General features: G+C 44.6%; 1 protein-coding gene across 4 annotated transcripts in view; it reads right to left on the bottom strand.

Annotated features, from left to right (window-relative positions):
• The window catches only part of LOC123764954 (uncharacterized), a 196,835-nt gene that overhangs the window by 84,662 nt on the left and 91,021 nt on the right, over window positions 1–21,152 (bottom strand). The window contains exon 1 of one of the 4 annotated variants that reach the window (XM_069333275.1): window positions 19,269–19,594. The exons of the other annotated variants lie outside the window; for them this stretch is intronic. Within the exon in view, the coding sequence (XP_069189376.1) occupies window positions 19,269–19,409 (141 nt within the window). The 5' untranslated portion in view covers window positions 19,410–19,594. Of the gene's footprint in view, window positions 1–19,268; window positions 19,595–21,152 lie in introns of those variants that run through there. 4 annotated transcript variants of the gene reach the window in all.

The raw sequence follows: 21,152 nt of genomic DNA on the forward strand, positions 1-21,152 counted from the left end.
CTGGTTGGGTTAGGTTTACTTAGAGTAGCAATTCAATTTCTTTCATTATTATGCACCCAATACCCATCCCGTAGGCGGTGGTGTAAAGGATTACAGAGCGATGACGTATTGTGGTGCGAATTTTCTCAGGTTTTAGACTCTCCTGTGTACACCAGTTGGTTCCATCACCTCTGGTGCCAGTGTTCTTGTTTGTGTCTCACTGTCTGCCAGTCCATGTGTCCTCCCTCCACCTGTGTGTCCTCCCTCCACCTGTGTCTCCTCCCTCCACCTGTGTCTCCTCCCTCCACCTGTGTCTCCTCCCTCCACCTGTGTCTCCTCCCTCCACCTGTGTCTCCTCCCTCCACCTGTGTCTCCTCCCTCCACCTGTGTCCTCCCTCCACGCGTGTCCTCCTCCCTCCACACGTGTCCTCCAACACATGGAAAAAGACAGATTCAAAATCAGAAACTTTATCTATAAATGTTTGTACAATTATAACAGAGTTTACACAAAATTTCACTACTGTATAATTGTTGTTGTCTTTTTCGCTCAGTATCTTGTATGTTGTAGTCATATCCCATCTTCTCTCTCTCTTTCCATGCTGTTAGTTTGTTCTCTTAGCATATTCTCAGAGCTTATTTTTTTTGCACCATATCTAAAAAAAAAAACTTGCCTGGAGCTGCATACTCTAAAACTGGTCTAACATACGTTGTGTATAATATTTAAAAAAATCCTTTTATCAGGTTCTTGACAACTATCTTTATGTATACAGGTCTTGCATACGCAGCTGATAATATTATGTTAATGTACACCTCTAGTGTTAAGGCTAATGTCGTATCCACTCCCAAGTTGCTGCTCCAAGTTCAATCCTGCAAGGTCCTCGAATACTCTACTGCTCTTTTGTGGGCCACATACCCCTCCCCCCCCCCTCTCACAACAGTCGTCACTGTACGTAGATAATGTCACCACCGGTAGGGAGCCGGTCGGCCGAGCGGATAGCACGCTGGACACGTGATCCTGTGGTCCCGGGTTCGATCCCGGGCGCCGGCGAGAAACAATGGGCAGAGTTTCTTTCACCCTATGCCCCTGTTACCTAGCAGTAAAATAGGTACCTGGGTGGTAGTCAGCTGTCACGGGCTGCTTCCTGGGGGTGGAGACCTGATCGAGGACCGGGCCGCGGAGATACTGAAGCCCCGAAATCATCTCAAGATAACCACTTGTGTGCTGTACGCGTGGGTTGTCATGTTCATTACATTACATTTGGGGGGATTACATTCCAATAGCCATTTGTTAGCCCCAGTAATAATAGAATTAAACAACGCTTTAAGTAACAACTACACTGTTGTTACTGCACGCAATATGTCAGTAACACTACCAGTTAGACGTAACAATACTTTTAGTAACACAGTAACACACAACACCACAGCCAGTAACAGCAGCAGTAACACGTTAACACCACACAGTAACACATAACACCACGTTAACACCACAGTAACACGTAACACCACAGTAACACCACAGTAACACGTAACACCACAGTAACACCACAGTAACACGTAACACCACAGTAACACCACAGTAACACCACAGCAACACCACAGTAACACGTAACACCACAGTAACACCACAGTAACACGTAACACCACAGTAACACCACAGTAACACCACAGCAACACCACAGTAACACGTAACACCACAACCAGTAACACGTTAACACCACACAGTAACACATAACACCACGTTAACACCACAGTAACACGTAACACCACAGTAACACCACAGTAACACGTAACACCACAGTAACACCACAGTAACACCACAGCAACACCACAGTAACACGTAACACCACAGCAACACCACAGTAACACGTAACACCACAGTACCACGTAACACCAACACGTAACACCACAGTAACACCACAGTAACACGTAACACCACAGTAACACCACAGTAACACCAGCAGTATTAAGAGACAGCAACACCCACCAGCCGAGGTATTTCCTATTGTTGATGCCCCTCGTCCGAACCCTCGGCAACTGCTCGACTTCGTCCATCCAAACTAACACATGCGCTCACACACAATGGTCCCGGGTTCGATCCTGGGTCAGAACGAGACGTTTAGAAACGTTTCCGTACGCCTGATGCCTCTGTACACCCGGCAGTGATGGTCCCGGGGTAGAATCCCAGGCAGGTTGAGACGTTAAAGTAGATACCTAGGAGTTAGGCAGCTGTTGTGGGTGGCATCTTGCTAAACTCGTCGCCCTTAAATCAACACATCAACATCTTGGTAAGTCAAAACTCTTACATAGAGAACAGTAAATTTTTCTCCTGGACGAACATTGGGGATTCTTAACAAGTCTACATATGTGATATATATGTAGATTATATATATATATATATATATATATATATATATATATATATATATATATATAAATATATATATATATATATATATATATATATATATATAAATATATATATATATATATATATATATATATATATATAAATATATATATATATATATATATATATATATATATATATATATATATATATATATATATATATATATATATATATAATATATATTGTTGAATATGACCGAAAAGGTAAGATTAATCATTCCTAACAGGAATTTTCTCAATATTCCCTATGTTTTTCTTCACTGTCGGTGGTAATGGAAATATCAATTCTCCAAAATTCCTTTTTATTAATAGTCTGACGCCTAGAAGCATTTCGTAAGTGCTTCTTACATTCTCAAAGACTTGTTTACACTTAACACTACACTTATGATACACTTGATACATTGTATGATACATTTGACCTAAATCTTACTTTTTATTCGTTTTGGGTGAGGTGGGTACATGAGAATGGAAGTAACTGCAGAGGGCCTATTGGCACATACGGTGCCTTGAAGTGGGTAAAATATAGTTGTGTATTATTTGACTGTTGATTGCTGGTGTTGACTTTTTGATGTGTAGTGCCTCGCTGATGTCGAGCCGCCTGCTACTGCTGTACCTATCGATGATTTCTGTGATGTTTGTTAAGATTTCTCTGGTGATGGTCTGGTTGTGAGAGGAGATTATGTATTCCTTAATGGAGCCCTGTTGCTTATGCATTGTTAATCGCCTGGAAAGAGATGTTGTTGTCTTGCCTATATACTGAGATCTTTGGGGCTTACAGTCCCCAAGTGGGCATTTGAAGGCATAGACGACGTTAGTCTCCTTTAAGGCGCTCTGCTTTGTGTCTGGAGAGTTTTTTCATGAGTAGATTGGACGTTTTTTTGGGTTTTATAATAAACGGCCAAACCCGAATAAACAAATCCGACCCCTCAGATCATGACCCCTCAGAACACGACCCCCCCTCACAACACGACCCCCCCTCACAACACGACCCCCTCACAACACGACCCCCCCTCACAACACGACCCCCTCACAACACGACCCCCCTCACAACACGACCCCCCCTCACAACACGACCACCTCACAACACGACACCTCACAACACGACCCCTCACAACACGACCACCTCACAACACGACCCCTCACAACACGACCCCTCACAACACGACCCCTCACAACACGACACCTCACAACACGACACCTCACAACACGACCCCTCACAACACGACCTCCTCACAACACGACCCACCTCACAACACGACCCACCTCACAACACGACACCTCACAACACGACACCTCACAACACGACCCCTCACAACACGACCTCCTCACAACACGACCTCCTCACAACACGACACCTCACAACACGACCCCTCACAACACGACACCTCACAACACGACCCACCTCACAACACGACCCCTCACAACACGACACCTCACAACACGACCCCTCACAACACGACCTCCTCACAACACGACCTCCTCACAACACGACCTCCTCACAACACGACCTCCTCACAACACGACCACCTCACAACACGACCACCTCACAACACGACCACCTCACAACACGACCCCTCACAACACGACCCCTCACAACACGACACCTCACAACACGACCCCTCACAACACGACCTCCTCACAACACGACCTCCTCACAACACGACCTCCTCACAACACGACCTCCTCACAACACGACACCTCACAACACGACCACCTCACAACACGACCCCTCACAACACGACACCTCACAACACGACCTCCTCACAACACGACCACCTCACAACACGACCCCTCACAACACGACCCCTCACAACACGACACCTCACAACACGACACCTCACAACACGACCACCTCACAACACGACCCCCCTCACAACACGACCACCTCACAACACGACCCCTCACAACACGACACCTCACAACACGACACCTCACAACACGACCCCTCACAACACGACACCTCACAACACGACCCCCCTCACAACACGACACCTCACAACACGACCACCTCACAACACGACCCCTCACAACACGACCCCTCACAACACGACACCTCACAACACGACACCTCACAACACGACCCCTCACAACACGACACCTCACAACACGACACCTCACAACACGACCCCCCTCACAACACGACCACCTCACAACACGACCCCTCACAACACGACCCCTCACAACACGACACCTCACAACACGACCACCTCACAACACGACCCCTCACACCACGACCCCCTCACAACACGAGGTGAGGCAGGGTTGTACCATGATGGGTGAGGTGCGTTAACGCACGGTCCGCACGTCTAGACGCACCAACATCTGCGTCAGGATCTGCGTCAGGATCACACAACTGAGCTCAGAGCTCAGGTTGAGCCAGAGCTCACCCCCCCCCCCCCAGGCAAGCACAACTAGGCGAGTACAATTCACGCGTTGCTTAATGAGTACAGTTGATTTGCTTGTTTACTGAACCACCCTGTTGTTAACTTGGAGGGGGTCGTGTCCGCTGTGGATCTCTATGGTTAATATGTATAGTCGTCACTGTATACAGTCTGTTGTTGTGTATAGTCATTATTGTATACAGTCTTTGTATACAGTCATCATTGTATACAGTCATCATTGTATACAGTCTTCCCCAGTGTATCCAATAGTCACCTTAATCCTATTAGTAACATACGAGGCTATGGAGAATATAGAACACAACGTTCCCGTAATATTGACTGGTGATAAATACCCGTTAACTAGACAACTATTGTGGCTGGCATCCTGGAAGCGTTCAGCAGCGGCGGCCTCAATCATTCTCTAACAGATACGAACATCGCGAGTGTGACCCCGAGAGACGCAACAACTGAATTTAGCCTCTGTAGCCTCTGTTCCATTTGAAACCGATGTCAAGTATCGAACCTGTACACTCTCCCACTGCGCCTTCTACCACAGCTCAATGGAGCAAGCAGTCCGCATTCAAAATGATCCACGATTGGGAGGCTGGATTGGATGGATGATGGATTGGCTGTAGCCTCTCCCACAGCTCGGGAGAGGCTACCTGGGCGGGGTCCAGGTGGAAGGGGTTTTTGGTATGTATTTACATAATCGGAAATTGATGTATGACTTGTATATCGTGTATTATTTAATAAAGAACAAATGACTACCATGCACTAGGTGCTGGGGCTCTCATCCGACATGATATATACACCATAATACACCAGCTTTATACACCATAATACACCAGCTTTATACACTATAATACACCAGCTTTATACACCATAATACACCAGCTTTATACACCATAATAATACACCAGCTTTATACACCATAATAATACACCAGCTTTATACACCATAATAATACACCAGCTTTATACACCATAATAATACACCAGCTTTATACACCATAATAATACACCAGCTTTATACACCATAATAATACACCAGCTTTATACACCATAATAATACACCAGCTTTATACACCATAATAATACACCAGCTTTATACACCATAATAATACACCAGCTTTATACACCATAATAATACACCAGCTTTATACACCATAATAATACACCAGCTTTATACACCAGCAACTCCTGTGTTGATGGTGTATTATGCACCAAAAATTTAAATGCCAAATTACATTATTTATACAACATTCCTGGAACGTAACTACCCCGAACAGTACAACTACCTAACTGCCTGTGGGTGTAACAGCCATGTCCGGCGTCAGCACAACACTGCCTTGAAATACATCATTGAGTCGTTAACACCCAAACGACCGCAGTTACGTTGTCTTATATCAAGCTCTTGCTTCTTGTCGCTTCCTGAATAGAATGATGAAGTAAGTCGTCAGACTCTCTGAATGACTGCTACAAAGGTTTAGGTTGCTATGTATAATTGTCTACAAGAAAGTATTATATGTCTAAATATCAGTAGCAGTTTGTGTTGTAACGTTTGGGAATCATCTTGCAACAAGCCCTTAAGCTTTGTGGAACAAGTGAGGACGTAAACAAGAAATTAGCACTATGAGTTTAGCCAAAGTCGCCGCCGCGAGCAAGGTTCGGGAGGCGGGAGTACCCCCAATCGGGTGAATCACTGTGTGAGTTGCCAGTTAGGGAATATTGGTTTGGCCGCCTCTCCCCTTGGACGTCAAGTCTGTCTCTATCAGACGGCGAGAGTGACTCATACGGACCTGTCACGGCCGGTGACGGGGAAATGTTTCTCCCGTCTTATGTATCCAAGGTCTAATACGTGTCCACAAAGCGATATATTTTATAAAGGGTGAAATTGCATGATTTCAATTATTTCAAATTGTGAAGAACCGCAGGTATGTGAGAGCTGAGGGGGGGGGGGGGGTGACTGTGCAGCCCGGCCACCCAAGCTTTCCCCAACGTTAAGAAACTGTGGCACTATAGTGCCCTTATCCTAACCTACCAGAGGACCCAAAACAGTAAACGAAACAGTAGGTCAATTTTCGCGAGCCGCTTTCATTTTCTAGTACGACGATTTTTGGCCTTTAGGTGGAGTATACGTCAAAATGCGACGTGCTATTACGAGGGACGGGTTGGCGCCCCGCTCACCATAGTACAAAAATAGTGCTAAGGATACAGTGGGGTAAACTGTATCCTTCCTTATCCTTGGTATATCCTTATCTTTGGTATACTTTGCACAACCCGTTCTCGCACTTTCTTACAGTCAATATTGACTTATTAAATACGTGCATATATGACATACTAAACATACTAGTTTACCTTGAAAAGCTTCATAGAAAACACCGACCTTACCTAACCTTCTTAGTATGTTAAGATAAGCATCTTATTGCTTCGTAATCACAATTATTACTTAACCTATACCTATAATAGGTTAAGTAATAATTGTAATTATGAAGCAATAAGATGGAAGGTAAACTAGTATGTTTAGTATGTCACATGCACGTATTTAATAAGTCAATATTGACTATACGAAAGTGCGAGAACGGGTTGCTTTGCAAGGGACTCCATCCGTTGCGTATTGTGCTGTTTAAAACAATTGTGTAAAACAATAACAATATTAAAAATAAGATTGATTAAATCAGGCTAACAATATACCTAGACATGACACGTAGTAATATAAACTCCTGGACTAGGATAATATATTGAAGAAAATAACGGATCAAAATAGGTATAACGTTATTAGCGATGTAAAGAGCATGAAACAATAGGCTACTCCGCCCTATCAGCGGCGTAAACCTTAAGAGTTTAAACTCTTATCGCGGAAAAGTTTCCACCGCCTTGAGAGCCTATCACAGGGACCGACCCTCGCCGCGTCCCGTACCTCCCTTCCGACCTTGGCTTTGGCTTCCTTTTTTTTCTGCGTAAATGTCGTGCCGGGATCAAAATTCAAGTTCAAATAGTGTTTCCTCGTTTATTATACGTGTGTGTGTGTGTGGTAGTTTGATGAGGTGTGAATTCTCGAGACCTCTCGCTCGGGGTTAGTTGCAGTTCAGTTCATGTATTATGCCTATCCACTGACCTATCCATCTTCTAAGCGGTAGTGGAAAAATGTTAGAAGCGTATTTATTGAGCTCAGGAACTGAACCAAAAAGTTTATTTAACTAAGAAAGTTAGTGTTGATGAGCTATTTAGAGTGTGTTAACATATGCATTATCAGTCTATTCGTATGCAGGCGATGAGTCACAATAACGTGGCTAAAGTATGATAGGCCTATAAAGGACCTCTGCAGCTCTTATTATTTTTTTTTTTTGAGATATATACAAGAGTTGTTACATTCTTGTACAGCCACTAGTACGCGTAGCGTTTCGGGCAAGTCCTTAATCCTATGGTCCCTGGAATACGATCCCCTGCCGCGAAGAATCGTTTTTTCATCCAAGTACACATTTTACTGTTGCGTTAAACAGAGGCTACAGTTAAGGAATTGCGCCCAGTAAATCCTCCCCGGCCAGGATACGAACCCATGACAGCGCTCGCGGAACGCCAGGCGAGTGTCTTACCACTACACCACGGAGACGAGGTGTAGTAATATTATTATTATTATCCCCTCTACTACACCTTACTTTGCTCCCCAGCTCTCTCTTGCCTATTTATTGCCTGTCTCTACTTCCTCATCACAATCGACTTGAGAATGGTCCAGGACGGACCGAAACGTCGTCGTCCCTTCACCTTCTAGTGTGTGGTCTGGTCAACAGTCTATTCATAGTTTGTGTTTAATTATTATTCAGGATACGGGGTCATATTTGGAGCTCAGAACTGACCCGCAATGTTCAGTTTATATGTTTTGTGTATTAGTTAGCGTCATGAAATTAAAATGCCCATATCGAACCTGCATCCGATAGCATCCCAGACGCTGCCTTAATCGACTGGGCATCCCAGACTAAGGCAGCGTCTGGGATGCTCTCGGACGCAGGTTCGAATCCTCGTCACGGCCCTTGTGGATTTGTTCACTAAGATGCCCATGTGAGGGCACAAGAGGTCATGGGTGGAAGAGTACACCAGCAAAAGAGCAGAGGTTAACTGGGGTCACCCGGCGAAGGGGAGTGAGGGGTCAGCCAGGGGTCAGGGGTCATAAGGGTGGAGGGGGGTTGGCCGGAAAGACAGAGCATCTAAATTGACACAACTCTGAACAGGTGTTCAGGAATGTAACTCAGATTTGCATTTTGAACATAAGACTTGAAATTTGCGTGGCGACATATATTAGTGAAAGACTGAGCATTAGCGATGTCAACAGCTGTAGTATTGCTCAAGTGTTGACAGCAGATGTTGTCAACACTAATAGTGACAGAAGTTGTAAATGACAACAGTACAGGCCCAGTCGTGACATTAAGGCCCCTATGGACCAGGCTACGCCATTGGACCACAGTATGCCCATGGACCATGATATACCCCTTGGACCATGATATACTCATGGACCACGATATACCCCATGGACCACGATATACTCATGGACCACGATATACCCCATGGACCACGATATACCCCATGGACCACGATATACTCATGGACCATGATATACCCCATGGACCACGATATACTTACAAGACAATCTCATAGACATATCCCATTACTGTGATTTCATTATGCAGCTTATATGTGGTCAGGCTAAAGAGAACATGTTCACTACAAGACGCGGGAGAACAGAAGGATAAGGGACCTCGCGGCGCAGATGAATCACCAGGATGTTGGATTTATTTTTGTGTAAGAACAGAAAGCATATGGAATAGCCTGGACTAGAAATAGTAATAACCAGCCTAAATACCTGTTTCAAAAGTAACTATGACACAAAGCGAGTAGTCATTATATTAAGCAACCGGGGGTGAGGAGTCGGCGCTCGACCTTACAAGCATATTTAGGTGATTACAAGTGTGCGCGGCCACTTTCAACACGAAACCTGCACTTATGACATGGCGTGTATGTAGTTATTTGCTAAGCTAAACGAACTAGAGGTTATCTTGAGATGATTTCGGGGCTTTTTAATGTCCCCGCGGCCCGGTCCTTCGACCAGGCCTCCACCCCCAGGAAGCAGCCCGTGACAACTGACTAACTCCCAGGTACCTATTTACTGCTAGGTAACAGGGGCATTCAGGGTGAAAGAAACTTTGCCCAGAGGGTTCAGTTCCTGAACCGATTATGTGCCACTGTAATCCTTTACACCACCGCCCACGGGATGGGTATGGGGTGCATAATAAAGAGAGAAATTGAAATTGTCTATGTAATTGTTGAAGAAAATAGGAGACGGAGCACTCGGAGAGAAGATAAGATAAGGACTGATTCAGGGACGATACATCCCCTCCTTAACAGTGTAATACAGTCCAACGAGAGGGTGATTAACGCGAGGTGGGAAGGAATCGAAAGGCTGCAGTGCATATTTGAAGACTACCAGGAAGCCTTCGATACTGTTTCCCACAGTAACGTGGTGATTAGGCTACCTGCAGTACGTGCACGTTTTCTAATATTACGTGCACGCGCACACACACACACACACACACACACACACACACACACACACACACACACACACACACACACACACACACACACACACACACACACGAGGAGGTATGTGCTCATACACAGGTATGACCTACGAGGAGAGACTACGGGAATTAAACCTCACTTCGTTGGATGACAAGAGTTAGGGGGGACATGATCACCACATTCACGATTCTCAAGGGAATTGATAGGGTAGATAAAGACAGGCTATGTTACACAAGGGGCACACGCACTAGGGGACACAGGTGGAAACTGAGTGCCCAAATGAGCCACAGAGATATTAGAAAGAACTTTTTTAGTGTCAGAGTGGTTGACAAATGGAATGCATTAAGCAGTGATGTGGTGGAGGCTGACTCCATACACAGTTACAAATGTAGATATGATAGAGCCCAGTAGGCTCAGGAATCTTTACACCAGTTGAGAGGCGGGACCAAAGAGTCAGAGTTCAACCCCTGCAAACACAACTAGGTGAGTACAACTAGGTGAGTACACACACACAAAAAATGGGTGGAATGGGTTCTGGTGGCTGAGTGGGCAGCACGCTGGATATGGAGCCCTGTAGCCCGAGTTCGATTCCAGGCGCCGGCGGAAACAGATGTTCACCAGGCAGTAAATAGGTACCTGGAAGTTAGACAGGTGCTACGGGCTGCATCCAGGGGATAAGTGTGAGTGTCTTAGAGAACAATCTATTTAGTATATATGACAGGAAAAATAGGTCAGGCGCCCGACGGTTAGAAAGGCGGGGTCCAAGAGCTACACAGCTCGATGCTGTTGGCACAAATAGTAAATTCAAATAAAAGTAGATTCCAATAAGGACATAAATAGTGGAATTTATAGAAAAGAAGAAGATGGGAAGTTATTGCCCGAGTAGAGCCCACCTGCGCCAGGGTTGGCGTATAGGTGAGCAGCCGTACTATCGCTCCCCAGTCTTCATATTCTCTAATAAATGACAACAGTTCTTGATGAGAGCTGCCGGTGGTGGGGAAGGTGGAGTGGGATGGGGGGTGGGGTGGAGGGACGGGGGATATGGGGGAGGGAGAGAGGGAGGGGGAAAGAGTTTGAGGGTGTAGGTACATCCATATATGCTGAAACACATGTGAAGAACCTCTCACACACTCACAGCTCCCTGACAAGAGGGAGCCAGCTGAGCTTAGCTGCCAACACCCACACATCGTGTCAGCAAGGCGGACAGCCCGCCTGCTTTCAGAAGTGTATTTCCCACTTCTATACTTCCCTTCACCTATGCCTCTCCATCCTCTTTACTCCCCCCCCCCAAAAAAAAAGGGACTACAACATCAACAGTCTAAGGATTAATTAAGGACATGCAGGTCGCAACTCTGCAAAAAATATATATATATATATATATATATATATATATATATATATATATATAATAGCCTAAGGCAAAATATCGTAGCAGCACAATACACACGCATTGAAAAAGAAGTTTGAATCATTAGCAAAAAAAAATAAGAAAATGCACACTGCTAAAAAAAAATGGTCTCAAAGCGCAACACAAGTCTATTTTGCAGGCGATGAGTCACAATAACGTGGCTAAAGTATGTTACAATCTATAGAAAGTAAGATTAAAGTATTGTCACAATCGACTTGAGAATGGTCCAGGACGGACCGAAACGTCGTCGTCCCTTCACCTTCTAGTGTGTGGTCTGGTCAACATGTATATTTTATTTTTCAAAGCCTAACACAAAAAGTTCCACTTGTCAGAATCGTTTATTGCCGTTCCAGTGGACCAGACTGGACCCTTGCCCCCCCCCCTCCCTCCCCCACCTTCCCCAGCCAGTGTTAACAGCTCACACATCAATGTGAACTGCCTTGTTAGGTAAGAAGCGGCACTCCTCAGAGAGTTGGTAACCTTTCAGCTCCATGTGCGAGGCTGTGTGTTGTGGGTTTATTGCCTCGGGTGCCATTCCTTGTTGGTTTAGTATATATTTAGCCTTCAGAGTGTTGCTTATGTCAGGTATGTTGACAGCCTAGGCCAGGGGCCGGCAACCCTTGGCACTCGTGCCAAACGTTGCACGCAAACTGCTTTTTTTCTGGCATGCAATACTTATGGCTCACCTTAAAAAAAAAATAACGAATTAAATAAATGTCCATCTTCTTTGCTTAGTTATATATTCTAACTTAATAAATACAATTTATTATTAAGTAGATCGATACTATATTTAAAAATGCAGTAAAGAAATGAACAGTGACAACGGTTTCATTAATAATAATGTCCCAAATGACAGGTGCCTCCTTGTCCCAAATGACAGGTGCCTCGTTGTCCCAAATGACAGGTCTCCTCTTGTTGACATGCCAGCTTCGGTGACTGTGGCACTCACTGTTAAGGTCTACTTAATCAAATTCTCTAGATTTTGTTTGCAAAATATTATTATTAGAATGATTACCTTCCAGTGTGGATGGAAGGTCCGAGTTATGGGAAAGGAATGGGACGGGTGGAGGGGAAATGGGGGGGGGTTAGGGAGGAAGGAAGGAGGGTTTGGTGGGGTGGGGAGGGTGATGGAAGAGGGAAGGACACATGGGGTGAAGAGGGGAAGTGTGGGGTTATGTTGGTGGTGAGGGGTGGTGGTGGTGGTGGTGAGGGCAGGGATGAGGATGAGGGGAGTGAGAAAGAAACATACAAGGCATGAATGAGGGGAGAGAGACCGTGACAGTACGAGGGAAGATCAAAGAATGGAGAGGAAGAAAAGTGGGCATGGAATATTAAAAAAATATAAATCCATGGAAGCTGGAGAGGAAGAGACAAATATATATATAAATATATATATATATATATATATATATATATATATATATATATATATATATATATATATATATATAATATGACATTTTCAAATAAAGTTAGATATATATATATATATATACACACACATACCAAAAGAATAGGGGTGGTAGGAAAAGAAAATATCAAAATCTTCAGTGATGATCCACAAGGTCTTCTCCGAGTACTCTTTATTTTCTTCTCCGAGGCTATGGGTCCCTACACTTGCACCAGTGGTGGTACCCCTCATATATTTATATATATATTATATATATATATATATATATATATATATATATATATATATATATATATATATATATATATATATATATATATATATATATTCCTCAAGATAACGTAAGCTTTAAGCTTGTAACACGTTAGTCCTTTTTGACACGTGTGTTCACTTGAAACCGCCGCTTCTGGGTTCAAGTGACAGGATGAACAACCCAACAGGTGTTCTTTCTATTGGAAAGGTGGGTGCTGTACACCTTGGTATGGCGGTATGTTCATTCACTAGATTCGTACAATAAATGTCGCTCCACGCGCAAAATTAAACAAAAAATCGGGCCCTGTGTTGTCTCGCTTACATTTCCTTAAAAAAAATTGTTTCCCATCTTGGTTTAGCTCCAAGGGATTATAACTGGCATTGTAAGTACATTTATTTACCATATAGAAAGTTCAACAGGTTCAGAAACCTTTAAACTAGCTTGACAGTTGTAAGGCGGGGCCAGAGAGCCGTAGCTCAACCTCTACAAGCGCAACTAGGTGAGTACAGCTGCATGTGGTCTCTATGGCGCGTTGGTTGAAGATTTTCAACCTTCAATATGCGCGGGAAAAAATTAATAATTATAGTAGGCTATGGAATTTCATTTAGCTTTGTTGACAAATTATCATATTAGTCACAGATGTGACTCAGCAGACTAGATACCGAAGAGATAAAATTACTGTCGTATATGTTGTGTACAAGATAATTGTAATCCAGCATAATCTCTAACACTGTAGAAGGCAATTGTAGATGTGAATGTAACTAGCTGGCTATTGGAAGGTCAGGCTTATTGGGCAATAGACCTATTAGGCAATAGGCCTTTTGCGGTTTCTAAAGCCTTACGAAGGAAAGATGTTTGCACCATTTGTAAACATAAGGAGATAGAGGCTCCAACATTATTTTCGTGAGAGAGAGAGAATACGATCTCTGGTTTTGCGATAACACGGTGTTTATCTCGTAGTCCATCCGTTACTAGCCAGGCCTGAGCCCAGGCAGTGTCCTGCCGCCACGGGCAGCTCTCGTCAATATATCCATGTATAAAGTCTTTTACGGAGGCTGGCAACAGAGTCAGATGTACTTACACTGCAGCAAAGGGCTACCTAGTTGACGATGCGGATGGCCGCTTTGCGGTGGGGCTACGCTCCATCGCTTCTATGAATTAGATTTTTGGACCTAACAAGAAATTTATTTCAGGACGTTTCCGCACAAGATAAGGCTTCTTGCTGTCCTCCACGTGAAATAGATCTTATTCAATCCGTGAAAGATTCGTAATCCGTCTACCACATGAAATAGATTCCCAACTCTCCACAGGTAACACGAAAAAAATTATAACTCGATAACATGAAACAAAGTCAAAAAGAACTTCTTCTAACAGTAATAGACCAGTAAATCAAAATAAGCGTTCTCGTTTACAGTAAGCTTAGGCCTACGGAATTTCAAAATAATGTGCTGATATGAATATAAGAGCCATCACAATGTGGTCAATGATATAGGTCTAATTCAGTAAGTTCATTTAGTTAATATTTTCGCTTCCTTGAAGTAATATCGTTTATCTTTGTGGTTTTCTTTATTAAATAATATACACTATAAAGATCATATTTACATCAATTTACAAGGGAAATACTAAATTTATATATAGTGTATATAATTTTCAGTAAACCAATTGTTCCTGTCATCAACAGTTTTGCTTCATTCATTCAGTTTTACTCAAAATCGATTCTTCTGGTCTTGGCCATATTTAGTACACCTCTTAACAAAAGTGAGGTAACCACATTAAATACATCCCAAGCTATGTACACGACCAGGTTCCAGTGCCTACAAATTTTCTAGATAGTCCAAGGCGTGAAGCAGATTTCAGTTTACTTTTAACCAGTTGAAATAGATTTCCAGCTCTTGACGGATTCTCAAATTTGTCTCAATCAATCGCAGCCGGTCTGGTATAGCTAGGCTAGCGGGTGGTCCGCACCCTGCCAAGGACAGCCTAGCATCTAGTTCTTCCCTCCCAGATGAGTGAACACACCGCCCTAGACTCCAGTTCTCCTGTAATTCCAGTGACAAAACATATGGGGTTTCACCTCCCTTCACCGGATATATAATGGGAATATGGTTGCTCCACGTATGGTAAGAGCGAGCTGTAAAGTGACGCGGTTTAGTGACATCCTGGAGCCTGGCCCTTCATTCCCCCTCTCTCTCTCTCTCTCTCTCTCCCACCATATATCCCTATCGTTTTCCCCTCTCTGTTCTACCGTCTTCCCCCATCTCTCTGTTCTACCATCTTTCCTCGCCCTTTCGTCGTCTTTTTCCCCCCTCTGCGTGCCTAAGGGCTCATACTCTTAACATTTCGGAACCTCCATAGGTGGAACCTCCATAGAACCTCCGTCAGGTGATTGACAGTTGAGAGGCGGGACCAAAAGAGCAGAAGCTCAACCACCGCAAGCACAATTAGATGAGTACATTCTCAGGCAATGTTTTCCCTCCCTTTCTTCTCTATCCCTACTCCTACCTTTTTTTTTTTGTGTGTGTTTTATCGCGTTTAAATTGTTTCCTTTTTTTCATTTAGCCGTTTTTCTTTCCTTCTAGTTATTCTCTCATGTTTCACTGCTTGACCCTCTCTTTCTCATCCCTCTCTCACAACCCTCCCTCCCGTCACACGGCCCTATCAGATGTCGCGGCATCCCAGGAAGTGTATCTTCAAAAGGTATTCTTAACATGCCGTCTCGTTGTGAGTGCTGGCGCGGTGAGGCTTCAGATGGCGGGGTCGCCCCCGTGGTACTTCCTCTGGGTTACTGAGGCCGAGAGAGAGAGAGAGAGAGAGAGAGAGAGAGAGAGAGAGAGAGAGAGAGAGAGAGAGAGAGAGAGAGAGAGAGAGAGAGAGAGATTACGAGTCCACTTTGTTTCGTTCTTAACTGTTTTATTTTTGTGAGTCTTCCATCCTAATTTCTCGTTTATTGTCAGTTCGAGTCTCTTATCACAGTTTCCCTTTATCTAGGGTCAACTGAAATAATCTTGACCTGCATCAGTCCACAATTCTTGTCAATACGGTAAGTACCGTATCTGACGCGGGAGTCGTAATCTGTTTGTGTGTGTGTGTGTGTGTGTGTGGTTCGTTAGGCTTCGAACCTACGTCCGAGATCTCGGACGTAGGTTCGAAGCCTCGTCACGGCCCTTGTGGATTTGTTCATTGATGCATCACGCTATTGTGATTTCTGTGTGTTATGAACAGTATTTCTATGAATGTTATAAACAGTTTGGTAAGCTTTGTCAAGGTCAACAGTTTGATGGTTCTTGTTCGAGCCACATTAATATGGAAACAACTTGAGATAACATTACGATTTTAATGCAGGTCCAAGACACCTTTACAAGGGGCCTGACAGCTGAGTGGACAGCGTTTCGGATTCGTAGTCCTGAGGTTCCGGGTTCGATCCCCCGGTGGAGGCGGAAAAACAAGGGCAGAGTTTCTTTCACCCTGATGCCCCTGTTCACCTAGCAGTAAATAGGTATTTGATAGTTAGACAGCTGCTACGGGTTGCTTCCTGGGGGGTTATGTAAAGAAAAGGAGGCCTGGATGAGGACCGGGCCGCGGGGACGCAGAGCCCCGAAATCATCTCAAGATAACCTTGAGGATGTTATATATATGTTAACATAGTTAACAGAGTAGCTAATAATAATAATAATAATAATAATAAGATAACCTCAAGATAACACTGCGTGGAATTTGCATGGATGCCAAATTTTGTATAATTTAATTCAGAAATGGATGCATGCATAATTTTGCAAAAAAATGTAAGTAAATATGCATTTATTTTGTAAATATAAATATATATATATATATATATATATATATATATATATATATATATATATATATATATATATATATATATATATATATATGCAATTGACGATCACAAAACACTGATCATTTTATGCGGAAAATCCACAGAGAAATATGAAATGAGGTGAACGTTTCGGCTTTGTTAAAGCCTTTGTCAACACCAGACTGACTTTGTCAGTCTGGTGTTGACAAAGGCTTTAACAAAGCCGAAACGTTCACCTCATTTCATATTTCTCTGTGGATTTTCCGCATATATATATATATATATATATATATATATATATATATATATATATATATATATATATATATATATATATATATAATATTACGTTTTAACAAGAAACTTTAACATTTGCTCTAGCAAGCTGATAAATAATTAATAATTTAAAAGCGTTCTTTTGTTAGTGCGCGAGAGCACTTTAATGTACGTGCATGCGCACGCACGCAACTCAGCAGTCGAATTAAACCTCACGTCCCTGGAAGACAGAACAGTAAGGGGAGATATGATCACCACCTATAAAATTTTCAGAGGAATTGACAGGGTGGACATAGACAAACTATTTAGCACGGGTGGGACACGAACAAGGGGACACGTGTAGAAACTGAGTACCCAAATGAGCCACAGAGACATTAGAAAGAATTTTTTCAGTGTCAGAGTAGTTAGTAAATGGAATGCATTAGGAAGTGATGTGGTGGAGGCTGACTCCATACAGTTTCAAATGTAGATATGATATAGCCCAGTAGGCTCGGGAATCTGTACACCAGTTGATTGACGGTTGAGAGGCGGGACCAAAGAGTCGAAGCTCAACCCCCGCAAGCACAACTAGGTGAGTACACACACACACACACAATAGGGGGCCTCGCGGTTGAGTGGACAGCTCTCTGGAGTCGTAGTCCTAAGGGGCCGGGTTCGATTCCCAAGCGGAGGCCGAAAGAAATGGGATGAATTTCTTTGACCCTAATACACCTGTTTACCTAGCAGTAAATAGGTACCTGGGAGTTAGACAGCTGCTACGGGCTGCTTCCCGTGTGTGTGTGACATAAATAAATATATATTAGATGATATAAGAGGAAAAATTGATTGGCTAGAAAGGCGGGGTCCAAGAGCTAATAGCTCGATTCAGCAAATACAAATAGTGAACAAAACACACACACACACACACACACACACACACACACACACACACACACACACACACACACACACACACACACACACACACACACACACACACACGCACACACACACGCACACACACACACACACACAGCCATGTTGAACCCAGCAGTCAAAGATGCAGATTGATGACCTCACGCGGGAGTCTATATTTGGTGGCGGGGTGAGGCTGGAGCCAAATACCCGCTAGGCTAGAGAATGTCTCCTGTGCTTACCTCTTATGTTCCGCATTTTCCTCTCTCAAGTGGCCTTTCTCTGGTATATTTCTTCCCCTTTTCCTCTCGTTACACTTTCTCAATGGCCTCTCGTGGCACTTTCCCTGCGCTTTTCACTTTTATCTTTAGTCTCTTGTTTCTTGAATTATTATGTGTTTCTCACTTTCGCTTTCACCCTTACGTAGTGGGTCCTTGACGGGGTTGAGCTCACTGTGAACCCTCTTGGTTCTGGGGGGAAGTGGTGGGGAGGGATTGCGTTCACTGTGAACTCTCTTGGTTCTGGGGGGAAGGGGTGGGGAGGGATTGCGTTCACTGTGAACTCTCTTGGTTCTGGGGGGGGGGGGGGAGTGGAGGGATTGTATTCAGTTTGAGGGTTCTAGAGGGAAGGGATTGCGTCACTTGCTTCTGGGGAACGCGGGGTGCGTTCACTGTGTCAAGAGCAGCCTGGTTCTAGCGGGGACGGCATTCACTGTGTGAATCCTAACGAGCCACCCACTACTTACTGACTTCCTCTTCCCTTGTGTTGGAGCTTGTTCACTCACTCACTCACTCACTCACTCACTCACTCACTCACTCACTCACTCACTCACTCACTCACTCACTCACTCACTCACTCACTCACTCGCTCTTCCTGCTGCCCCACCTGGCGTATACCGTTGTCTTGCCTCCTCCATCCCTGGCATGATAACACCACTACGACACACTGAAGAGCTCCGAAATCACGTTCAGGCGCCAATATGAACACATCAACACAGTTCACCATCAACCAAGAATATAACCCACACTCGCAATGTCTCAATCCAACTTATTGACCCCTTGAAACCTTCCTAGGCCAATTTTCCCCCTCCTCACGGCCATGTCAGTGTTAGTAGATATAGTTAACATATATTATCCCCCAGTTGTTGTGTATATAAGGAGGCCAGGAGCTTGAGGGCAGTGCCTGGAGCCGCGCCCACACACACACGCTTGCATCACCAGCGGCAGCGACCCACCCTCACACACACCCCATCACCACTACACTCTTCCTGGTGACTGCCTGCGTCCAGCTGGGGGGCAACCGGCATCATATCTTCGCGCGGTGGCCGGTTACCCAAATAGCTCTTCGGATTTTTCGTGTCGGGGCGAAGGTATAGGGCGTGTTTATCCGTTCCTGCGAGGGTTGGGCTTTGGCTCCTTGGTCCCGCCTCTCAAGTGTCAGTCAACTGGTGCACAGGGGTCTTGGGGGGGGGGGTATAGCGGGGGGGATTGATAGTGGTGTTTACGCTGGGAAGGTTAGTATAGGGGAGGGAAGCTTTAGGGTCAAAAATGGAAGTTTAAGGTCAAGGAGGGAAGGTTAGGTTGGTGGTGCAGTGGTTGCATCCTTCCCCGCGCCTCGCAGGCGATTTTGTCTTGGGTTCGAGTCCTTGCCAGGTAGGCTTGACTAGACGCCTCTGTTGATTGATTGACTGATGAAGATTAAGCCACCCAAAAGGTGGCACGGGCACGAATAGCCCGTAAGTGGTGGCCCTTTTGAGCCATTACCAGTATCAAGAGCTGATACTGGAGATCTGTGGAGGTGCGACTGCACCCTGCGTGACGGGAGATGTCTCCCGTGCGCCTCTGTTGACCCAGAAGTAATTATGTACCTGATTGTTCCCCGATTAGTGGGTAGTATTGCGGGGCGTAGTGCGTAGGTGCTCTCTCTTCCCAAGACCTATAGGAAGAGAGGGCCTCTCAGCCTGCTAACACAAGTCGGAGGTCGTCTGTTCCTCTTACTCACCTGTGTGTAAAAAAAGGCACGTTTGTTTACAAAAGAGAGTTGGTCTCATTTGTCTGTCTCCCGCCAGCAAACAAGACGTGAGAAATGCTGTTGTCCTCTCTGACGTCACTAGCCCGCACTTGGGCTGGACGGTAGAGCTACGGTCTCGCTTCAGGCAGGTCGGCGTTCAATTCCCGACCATCCAAGTGGTTGGGCACCATTCCTTTCCCCCCGTCCCATCCCAAATCCTTATCTTGACCCCTTCCCAATGCTATATAGTCGTAATGGCTTGGCGCTTTCCCCTAACACTTCCAATCCCTTCCCTTATATAAGAAGGGCCGTCTCTCACGGTGGTTCAAGCCATGGAGGACGCACAGGGATCGCTCAGGGGCGCTGGGAAATTGATCTGTAGCTTTAACCTGAAATGCAAATGCCACTCAGAATTCAGGAGTTTCCCCTTAACTTGCCACTGAGAAAATGCAGAAAACGGGAGAGAAAGAGGGAAGACAGGGAACAGAAAGAGTAGAGAGAAATAGGAGCAGAATGGGTGATAAATGGACAGCTTGATCTTACTGGCGAGACTCTATGGTAAGTCTTATCAAGCCTGACAACCCCGTGTAGTAATTGTCCATGAGAGGTGATAGAACCTTTGCTGGCACTGATGTCTTGATGGAACCTTTGTACTCATCTAATTGTGCTTGCGGGGGTTGAGCTCTGGCTCTTTGGTCCCGCCTCGCACTGATGTCATGATAGAACCTTTGCTAGCTC

The sequence above is a fragment of the Procambarus clarkii genome, chromosome 29 (genome assembly GCF_040958095.1).
Source record: "Procambarus clarkii isolate CNS0578487 chromosome 29, FALCON_Pclarkii_2.0, whole genome shotgun sequence".
NCBI classification, from domain to species: domain Eukaryota; kingdom Metazoa; phylum Arthropoda; class Malacostraca; order Decapoda; family Cambaridae; genus Procambarus; species Procambarus clarkii.